The 10,879-nt window shown below is 37.5% G+C and overlaps 1 protein-coding gene across 2 annotated transcripts in view; it reads right to left on the bottom strand.

The window, feature by feature from the left end:
• Positions 1 to 235: 235 nt before the first annotated feature.
• The window catches only part of grb2b (growth factor receptor-bound protein 2b), a 39,753-nt gene continuing 29,109 nt past the window's right edge, over positions 236 to 10,879 (bottom strand). For both annotated transcript variants that reach the window (XM_014017440.1, XM_014017441.1), the window contains exons 3-6: positions 7,701 to 7,798; positions 3,598 to 3,720; positions 2,579 to 2,747; positions 236 to 1,205 (exon numbers count right to left, since the gene is read on the bottom strand). In XM_014017440.1, coding sequence (XP_013872894.1) covers positions 1,020 to 1,205; positions 2,579 to 2,747; positions 3,598 to 3,720; positions 7,701 to 7,798 — 576 coding nt within the window. In that variant the 3' untranslated portion in view covers positions 236 to 1,019. The remainder of the gene's footprint in view (positions 1,206 to 2,578; positions 2,748 to 3,597; positions 3,721 to 7,700; positions 7,799 to 10,879) is intronic.

Here is a 10,879-nt window from a genome sequence, read left to right as displayed (position 1 = left end):
TCAAAAAAGGTAGCTGGGGCTTTTTACTCTTATTTTTAAATACAGATTTCGCAGCATTCATGGCTCTAGACGCTGGTCAATAATTTCCTGACAGAACTAGTTTCTTTCAATGACTGACTTTTCTTTCTAAACTGTACTTGCATTACCGGTACGAGAAATCTTCAAAAATTAATTTATGATTACTAAAATGTCATTATGTGATGAAAACAAAAACAAAACAAAACTGGACTGACAATTTATCACATTCTAAAGTTACTAGGTCTTACCCAGGCTAACAGAAAGCAGAACATAATTTACAAATGGAAAACAATTTGTGATGAGATAAAAACAAACATACAAATATATAATATATAATCTTAAAAAATGGATTCTCTCTATACTTGATTCTTTTTATAAAGCCAACGGCTGATGTACAACTCACATGCCAATGGTTCACATGTGGAAACTTGTTATTAATGACATCATTTCATTTCTTCTTTTTTTATTTTTTAAAACCTTATTTATTTTTTACATTTTTATTATTATTTTTATTTCTTTTTTACCTTTCGTTAAAACAAAGTTAGGATTTACTGGTAGGCATTTCATCAAAGTGAATAAATCAACATGCGGCAAAGAAMAGAAGAACACAAAGGCAGAATGTTAAGAAGTAGAGGAGGGAGAAGCGGCTGTGGGTGCGGTAGAATCATTTAGAAATCTTCACGGTTGGTGCGCTAAGCTTTAGTTTCTCTGCGTTTTTGACAGTTCAGTCCTCACTGAGGCGTTCAGCGGGAAAGTGAACGTTCTCAGCACAAATGAAAGTTGATTCTGCTTTGCTACCACCCACGTAGCTGCGCCTACGATGGCACGACTCCCCGTTTGCTCTCTCAGTTATTTGCGTTCTTCCTGTCACTGTGGGATGGCCAAAGAGAGGTGGAGGGGTGGTTCAGGGTTGGATGGCGGGGATGATGAGATCGAGAACAATGATGGAGGGTGATGGTTGCTGCTGCTGCTGCTGTTGTTGTTTACACGGTCTTGACTGTTTACATGTTCCGATTGACCGGGGTGACGTAGTTGCGGGGGAACATGCCCGTTTGGCCGTGGCAGCCTCCTTTCCACCAGTTGGGGTCAGAGTTGTCCAGGACCTGAATGAAGTCGCCGCGTCTGAAGCCCAGCTCGCCTTCCTCTTGGGGGTCGAAGTCGAAGAGTGCCTGCACGTATGTGGGGTGCTGCTCCCCAAAAAAGATGGAAGAAAAAACAACAGACTGTGAATTGTGTGTGTAGCAGCGACAGAGCTTAGAACTAAATGCTACCAAACTTAAACGAACATTGTTTGAAAGCAATATTCTGGCATTAAAGAATTACTCTAGCTGTTCTGATAGGTTGTGTGCACCCAACAATAGACCTCTACRTAAATGACAGTATGTGCAAAATTAACCATAATAATGTTKAAGAAAAAYTGCAAACTACCAGAAAATGTTTGAAACTGAAGCCATTTTATAATGAAGCAATTCTCTTTAGTCTTGACTCWGTTGGACTTACAATTAGCTCGTTGGTCCTGTCAAACCTTAACTTTATTTTTACAAACAGCTCATTTAAAGAGCTTTAAAACAGTTACTTCTAACTTTCATGCACAACTCCACTTTGCCAGAATATCCTTTACAAATAGGAAAAATAGGTACACTTATTTAAAATTAGTCTTTGGTAAATGCTTAGTTAACCTTGAAAACATAGTTAAGGATGACACATTAGGCTAATTACTTCCAAAACCAACGTAATCATTGTTTATTCATGCTTAATAACTCATGAAATAACTATTCTATAAACTGTGTGTATGTATACAGTATGCTCATAAATATATTTTCGTGCTATTCAGAAGGTAAAAACTAGTCTAACAGTAGTATTAGAAATCATTCTCACATTCACACACTACCTTGTTCTCTTTATAAACTTTCTGTCAGCCACAAACACACTGAGTTTCTCTCTTTCCCTCTCTTACCTGAGACATCTCGTCTTTCTCTAAGTGGTTTTGGTTGTTTCCTCTCTGCGTTCCCCTGCTGCTGTCCCTCAGCCTTGCAGTCTGCAGCTAAACCACAGCTAACATTTATTTTAGGAGTGTTTTTTCTTTTCTTACTGCTCATCTCAACACTATAAAAAGGGATTGTTGAAATAAAAAACACTACTGAGATTGAGAGGATAAGACATTAACAGTGGTCCAGTTACACTGTATGTTTTCAGTTTGTAGCATCTTCTCTGATCATGACTGAGTTTTACTCATCTTTTCTACAATCAAAATCGAGAGTGGCTTCCTACACTCATGTCAGACAGAACTGCATGTAGAGATTATCTTTGTGAACTACACGGTTCTGCAGTATCTCGAACTTAACCACAAGTTATCCAAGTTGAGTAGGAGGCAAATATTTTTGTGAGCAAGTGCTCAAGTGAAACGTTTTTGCAGTACATTGTGAACTACATGTCAAAAACTTTACAACTCAAAACCATTCCGTTCAAAACAACACAAGTATGCATGTATATTTTAAGTCACTGTTATTAAAAAAAAGGTTCATCACAGAGAATTCATCCTTAACGTGTCTTTCCTTACCTGGGGAACCTGCTCTATGTCTCGCAAAAATATCTGCTGATTACGGGAAACTGAGGTGGTGCGATGGTAATCCACCAGCTCGTTGAGGGAGTTGAACTTCACCACCCAAAGAAAATACTTTCCAGCTCCGTCACGAAGAACTTTGAAATGCTGGACGTCATTTCCAAACCTGTAGATCATAAAGGTGCAAATTATGAGCAGGTAATACACAGAACAGCTCAAACTGTAGAATGTAAAGTGGCAGAGATTCTGAACGCTTTGGGTTCTGACCCACAAAAACTAACAGCAGAAGAAATTTGTGATCCAATTATTTTAATCTAATGTTTTTTACTTTTTTTTTTAAACAGCATGCTGATAGCAATCAACTTCAAACTTTATTTTTTTAATTCTGGAAATAATTTCAAGACCCCTCACTGACGGGAACTTTAGCAACCCCTGAACTAGAGAATGAAATTTATYTAAAATGAGCTTTCCTTATTCTAACCTCACTGATCCAACAAGCAGGCCTAATAGTCCAGTGTGTACGTATTAGTAAATAAACTGACCCTGATAATAATAAAGAAGCAGGAGAGCTCAGACTGTAATTAACATTCATATCATTCAAACATGTAGCCTGCAGCCATAGAAAAAACAAAAACAAACAGCAAGAACCAAAAGAATATTAACTTGACTGGCGTTTAAGATATTAGAAAAACAAAAAAACAAAAATAAAGTCATTGACGAAGAACTTAAGAAACTAATATTCAGTTCTGCTTTCTGCTGAAGTGGTAAAAAAAGAAAGAAAGAAAAAAAAAGATTTTAGAAAAACGGGTAAAAAAAGAAGYCACTTCTGCAACTTCACAAGAAAAAGGAAATAACTGTTGATGACTCAAATGTGACCCTTATAGAGCCTGATGATCTGATCAGTTTTGTGGAAACTCGTGAAGCGATGTCAGGATGATAATAATAAATCGTGTTCACAGATCACTGACTGTAGCTGGTGTTTTTCCTGTGCGTAACATCTGACTGATGCTACTCACTTCACAGACAGGGAGAAGTCCCCCGGTGCACTCTCGCTCTCTCTGATGAGGAAAGCCCCATCGTGCCTCTGTTTGTTTAGCATCTCCTCTGCTTTGGCCCGAGGAATCTTTCCAAAGAACCACCTGCAGAGGCAAACCAGAAAACCTGTGAGCTTGTTTTATGTTAAAGATAACAATGTACTCTTGTAAAAATCAGACACTTCACTGAAGTAACTGAGGCCTGTGGGAGGAAGTTGGAGGTGATAAAACATGAATAAACATCCCACCTCATGGTGGTCAACAGGTTAGGTCTGAGAAGGCAACAATAACCCACCAGCTGCGAGCTAAACTGGACCCAAGCCAGTATGATAATTCTGTGGGTCATGACACACCCACAGATTATACAGAATGTTTTATGACACCAGGAAGTATTGACAAGGTTTGTTCTGTGGATATTTGCCTGAAGACACCTATTCCTGGTTTAAACAACACCAACTATTGTAAATACTTGACTTTTATTTCTGTCCATTTTCTTTCTCTGCAGAATAGTCTTGAAAATTACCAGTTTTGAAACACTGGTCAGAAAACGATCAGACAGAAGGACGTCATATAAAATTCAAGGTATGTTTTTTTTTTTAGAAATCTAAGAAGGGATTTAAATAGCCAGGTTTCCCATCACTTCCAAGCAGCACATTTRTTTTTTTACTGTCTCCTATATTACTGTTATAAAAAACTAAAGCAGTGAAAAGCTTTTTATTGGAGTAAATAATTAACAAGTGCACTTGGACACATGATGGCACCTCAKCCCTTTTAGATGAAACTGGAAATTTATAATAAAACATCAAATTTTAATCAACTTCACAACTGTGCTTATCAGGACAGAAGCTCTGCAAAAGATTAAACTCTAGAGCATTTGTTAGTAAAAAAAAAAAAAAAAGAATTACAATCAATAACAATTGCATACATTGTTGGAAGGAGGAGTGTTTAAAGTTGATATTTTTCCACAAATTAACCCATTCATGACAAAACTATCACTGTTGACCAGGAGCAAGGATCTGTGTCCAAGCAGAACTGACTGATCTGAAGCGTCTTCTGTTGTCCTCGTCCACAGAGACATGTGGGTGCCTGGTACGTTTGTAACACACTGAACACAACAGGAAAACTCCAGGCACGAATGATCGGTTATTTTGACTCCACTACTGAATTAAGTAAGATTTTGATTTACAATAAACCCACATTAAAAAAAAAACTCACACCTTAAATCTACTTACTGTAGGAAGTCATACAGCAATATCTTAGACTTTTTAAAAAATATACTGAAGGTAAAAGCTAACAATGTTTGTTTTCTGTAAAATAAAGCTTCAACATGAACAAATCCAGTCGGGTTTAAGCAATGAACGTAATTATGGTAAATTTAGAGAGAAGTTTATTATTAATTATTATTTGGGGTGATGTTAAAATCAGAGTCACTAGAAAAAAAAGGCGCACAGTTATGACAGGACTGTGATTGATGCTGAGGACACCCCACAGTTTTAGTTGACCCATCTTCGTCTGTAGTCCAACAGGTTTGAATTTCTGAAGCCAAACCTGGATGCTATCAGGAGCAAAAACGAGYTGTCCACGTTTATTCTTTAAACTGCTGGCCTCATGAGAGTTTGATGCATTCTGTTGGCTTTAGTTGTTTTGAGAAAACGTAGTCTGTGGTCAGTCGTCAAWGTTAGGTGTGTGATCCTCAGCCTCATTCACTGGTTTCAGCAGATTGTTGTACAGTGTGTTAGTGTGTAAGTCTTGATCAAAATTTCATAGTCTGTCATCGACCCCAGACACCGTGTCTTGTACATTCAGTCAGACCTGTGTCCAGTACACTATGAAGTTTGCGTTGTATCCTTGGTCAGAACTTTGTGGGCGTGTCTGTTTATGCAGAACAAGGTGKGCTTCTTCTGCATGCTACTGCACTGAAAATGGTCYGCTCCCAGATGCCTGTTGTTATATTAGCAGAATGGACAACTTGGAGCAGCAGCTTGCCTGGTCCAATTGAGTATGTGAATGTCTTACATAAACATCCATGTCTTCTTTCCATCTTCGTAGTTAACAAAAAAAAAACCAGATCTTCCTACTCCGGCTCATCATCCAACATGAGCCTCAGTTTGGAGAAACRGAAATGAAATTGGACTGTACAGACGAGTTCAAGCAAATGCAACTTAAAAAACCTGTACACTCCTAATTTTAAGTTACACATCTTGGAAGAAATATGATATTCCTGCAAGAAGTGCTGCAGACTGCATAGGAAGTAATATAYATCACTGCAGCGGTTTATATGTGAGCTTGAAAATAACGGTAGAATTGTGAATTAAAATTTTTTTTTTAAGAGAATATTATGACGGATCGATCCATTTACTACCACCTCACTGACGTAAATTATCTGGAACTGATGGCAATGTAAAGGTTTTTAAAATCACATTTGCATAAAATCACTAAAATCTTTTGAGACTGTAGCCGTTTTAGGACAGCAGTAATTCACTTTGATCTTGGCTGAATTTGGACCAGCTGTTAGTTGTTCGACCAAAGAGTTGCACAAAAACTAAAAAATAAAACTACAATTTTTTTTAAAGACAAGCCTAATAGAATAAGAATTGTCCTTTAAAAGAGTTATATCTGACTGCAATGATGCAGTGAGGTCAATATTCAATTAAGTTTAAGAGGCTTTAAGCACATTAATAAAGAGAGAGGTAATCTGGCACCGACTGAGGGTCCTGAGGGAATGTTCTCCAAGGATCCTGCCAAGATTTACCTAAGAGGTTCCACACACAAACKGAACTCCACACACTGCTATCAGTAAAAAAACAAAACAAACAAAAAAAAAAAACTAAAAAACAAAACATTTGCTTTTACTAAAAACTGGCGTGCTCATGATAGTTGCCACCTACTGTTTATCCTGTATTCAGTTTTGGAGCAGCAGTTGTGAACATTCTCAGAAATGAATGYTGCACTTGTACAGATCAGAAAATACAAGCGAACAGAAAAGGCAGTGGAGATGCATGCAAGACCAGAATTCATATGACTTATTCACATATTGCTTCACGCAGCATTTCTGTCATCACTTTAATGGCAACAGCACACTGTCTGTATTGTTATTAGTGGTGACCTGATACCAGTATTTTAAGTACTCCTACTCGTTCAAAATGCCCTCATATCTGGAATGGATAGCTTTATTTTTTGTGTAGACATTCAAATTAAATCCAGCATTAGACTCAACTGTGAACACTTTATGCCGTTGATGTGACGTCACATTCAGCTCWTTGTTTACAGGAGTAAACAGGTCTCTACACATGGATGCTACAATAGTTATCAGACATGCTGCACAGTTTACATTTGAACCTGTCTCGGGTTGAATGCTCTGGTGCAGCTTTGTATTTAGGGAACGAAGCGACATGCTGGAAGTAAAACCAACTAAACAATCCAGTAACTTTCTTATGAACACGATCCGACACAAACGTTTCTATCATGCATTTCTGTGGATTCTCACTAAAAATCTGTTTTGTAGTTGAAGACAAAYGGAGCTAAAAGATTTGAACTTCCTAACTCAAGGTTAGTGTTATTATTACTTGGATCGATMCGTATACTACCACCTCACTGACGTAAAAGTCGGATGAAATGTGACGTGAACATTTAGACAGACATAACATTCTCTTAAAAAAGCTTAACTGCTTTTATGTCTTAGTTTATAAAATATAATAACTAATTAAATTATAGTACCACTTAAGCTTTAGATGCTTTGTATTGAATTTTTCCCAGAGTTATATTACAGTTGATGGGCAAATAAAAGAACACACTGAGCTTCACTGATTTATTGCGTTTGTAACTTCTGGTTTTAAAAGACTCAGACAGCAACAGTCAACACACYGAATTCAAGGTCTGGATGACAGGTGTCCTACTTTATGCCATCTGTGAGTGAGGTTAAAGATCACACACAATCATATCTCACTAAGATTAAYACAATAGGTATTGTTAGAGAGCAGACAATGTAGTGTAAGCCTGAAAAACGTTAACATGCATGAACAAATCAAAGTGTTTGACACAAGTGACACTTTTACAGGTAAGTAATGAATATCTGCAATACTTACGGATGGGCTTTCATCTCTATGTAATTTTTAGGAATGAATCCATCTTTTCCRTTTAGTTCTGCTTTGTACCAGTTCTGATCACACTCTTCATTTAACACCTGAAAGCACAAAGAAAAAGMAAAAGTCAGTCACACCAGCAGCTACTGATTCAAGTTCTTGTGACCTCTACGGGTGAATGTACTGAAAAATCAAGAAYAAGTAAACGTCACAAAACAGCACGAAGAAAAATACAAATACAATCCAAAGCAGAGGTTTTCTGTTGTTTTCTGCTGCTTTTTTGATACAGAACAGGAGATATACTGTTTAACTGACCAATATACCACAGGGACATGTGAAAGCTACAGAGCAGATGTGCTGAGCAGTGGTGCATCTGTGTGCAAAAACATCAGTATTTTTGTTTTAAGTGTTCTTCTGCTACRTTCAGTGATGCTCGCTCAGTTTCTGAAAGCTCACATCTGTACTGGCAGGCTTGATTTGTGAGAGAGCTTGAAGACAGTCTTTGCAGGCATTTCTCTTAACTGTTTTGTGTGTTTAAATCTTCATTGCCCCTCTCCTCACATTCTAGTAACATTCAAGTAACTCTGGGCTGCAGAGTCACGTTTTGTAAACACTGAAAAGGCCTAACACAGGGGTATCCTCGATCCTGGTCACCGCTATCCTGCACGTTTCGTTTTCCTGCCCAAACACACCTGATTCAGTGACCCAACAACCTTTTCAAGTTCTGTAGAAGCCTGTTAATTACCCATTCAATCAAAACAGGTGTGTTGGAGCAGAAAAACCTCTGAAACATGCAGGAGGATGGCCCTTAAACTTTTTAATTAAAAAAAATATGCAATGTAATTTCTATAAACTTGTTTACTTATAGCTCAGTTTGATCACACGCTTTTGTTTTTCATTTTTAGTATTGTTGTAATTGTTTTTACCACACCTCTGTTTTACTATGACCCTCCCCAAATACACAGCAGATATTACAAAATAAATGTTATGGCAGACTCCACAAATGTTGGGTTCGCAGTTAGATATCTGGCCTTTCAAGAGCCTTTAGTCAAGAAACCAAGAYGCTTCTAATCAAAGCATTATTATWTCTTTGTCATTTGAGCCTTTTCTSATATAACCTTGTTAGAGAATCCTTCTGGTGATCAAAGGTTCTGATGCAACAGTTTTGTATGATGCTCTGATTAGAGCTGGGGACAAAGAGGTGAACTGAAGTTTAGACTTTAGTTTAAATAATCCAGTGAATAAAATCTGTTTTCTGAAAGGAGTTGTGCATGTGTGAATGGGAAACATATTGCAAAGTGCTTTGCACAATGGCTGAGGTTAATAGCATTAATTTTAGTGCAGACCTGCTTTCATTTCTCTCTTAAATTTATAATCTACCATTTCCAATCCCAGGACAGCTGTCTGATTGGTGCCTGTGCAGTGAGAGTGAGCAGGGTCCATTTGCTCCTGTAAGCCTGCAGAATGCCAGCTGTCTCTGGCCGTTCCCAGCTGCTAACTCTGCATAAAACCAGCATTAGAGAGCAAGGGAGTGGCACTGGAACAAAATCAAATGTGAGTGGCAATCAGGAGTGGGAAATGAGCATGTGCCTCAGTGAGTGTGCACGYGTGACAGGGATAGAAACAGGAGAAAATTGTACAACAAAAAGATGAGAAGTGAGAATGCACATTAGTTCTTGTCAATGTGGCACAGTCTAAGCCAAAACATTTCAAAAGGGATACTTGTGCGATATGTTGACAAAATAAAATAATTCTACACGGTGACACCGTTTGATGACAAACAAATGTAACCTTTTTTTGAAATAAAAGAAAAAGAATCATAGCAACTTCAGAGTGACTGCAAGAAAACATAAACTTTGTGTTTGTACAACAGGTGAAGTCTGAGTCATATACTGTTAACAAATCACATGATAAAAAATGTGGAAAAAAATGTTTTCCATTTGTCTTATGAATGCCCTGATATTTGTAGCAAAGTATGTAAATATTTTTGACTGTATGCCAAACAAATTTATTTTATAATACTGCTACAAGAGATGGTGGTTATTATGATATCACTGAAACAAAAAAAGATAGAAATGATGACAAACTGAACAGGTCATTCAATTTTACTATCATTACTACAGAATCAACCAGCCCAATCTGCCAAATCATTCTCAGGAACACAAGGGAAGTTGCAACACACCCAAAATATGAATAGCAAAAAATGTCCATCACCCTTATAAGGAAAGAAACTTCGGTTTGATGTGGGAAAAGATTTTAGGTAGCAATCAATCCATAAATTGTACATTTGTCTTAAATAAAAAAAGTTACATTTAGCTAAACCCTGCAGGTAAATTTGAGACAAGAACAGCACCATGAGAGCACAGTCAGGAGCATCACGTGACGTGCAAGTGGCTTCATCTGAGTAAAACCCTGAYGGTGCGCTGGTAGTCCTGACCGAGAGGAAGAGGTGAGGTTTCAGTATTGTCTTGAAAAAAGAAAAAGAAAAAAATCTTAAACAGTAGGAGTACAAAGAAAGACAGWACTGTAGGCAGAGAGAAAGACAATGACTCATCAACACAGTTGAGGTTCAAGGCCACTTGTGGGCAAGCAACCACTCTGCTGAAGCTCCCATGAAACCAGCTCTAGTGCTGCTGTTCAGATATAAGTGACTCTAGCCTCCATTAAGGGAAATCTATTTGAATTTAAATGGCAAACTGTGATACATGCCTGTGCAACAGTTACACAGCAATTTCAATTAGGACAATTTAACTCCAACACAACATGTTATAACTATATGTCTGTTATATTTACCAAAAATACACAGCTTACTAATTCTACAGCTAATCTACAAATGAAGAGTGAGCAGTAAATCACAACAGATATGCTGGTTGGGTAATAAGGTCGTTTAWATCGATCTTGAATTAATTTTCTTTAAATTTTGCAGTATAGATCCATAGGGCACGTGACTGATTTTTCTCCATGACATTAACCTCTATAGTCTTGTGCGTGATGAAGCAAAGGCAGTTTTTAAAAAAAATCTTGTCACTCCAGGCTTACCATATTCGTCGGGTTGATGTTCAAGTACACAAGCGTTATCGTTAACTTCACAYTACAAAAGAAACTAAAGAATTACCAACATTACTAGCAGATTTTTCATGGGAAAAAAAAGGGGGGAGAGAAAAAAAAAAAGAGTAGTGAGT

This window comes from Austrofundulus limnaeus, unplaced genomic scaffold (genome assembly GCF_001266775.1).
Source record: "Austrofundulus limnaeus strain Quisiro unplaced genomic scaffold, Austrofundulus_limnaeus-1.0 Scaffold168, whole genome shotgun sequence".
Classification (NCBI taxonomy): Eukaryota; Metazoa; Chordata; class Actinopteri; order Cyprinodontiformes; family Rivulidae; genus Austrofundulus; species Austrofundulus limnaeus.
The sequence above is the reverse complement of the archived record's forward strand: the minus strand, read 5'-3'. Positions and strand labels throughout refer to the sequence as shown.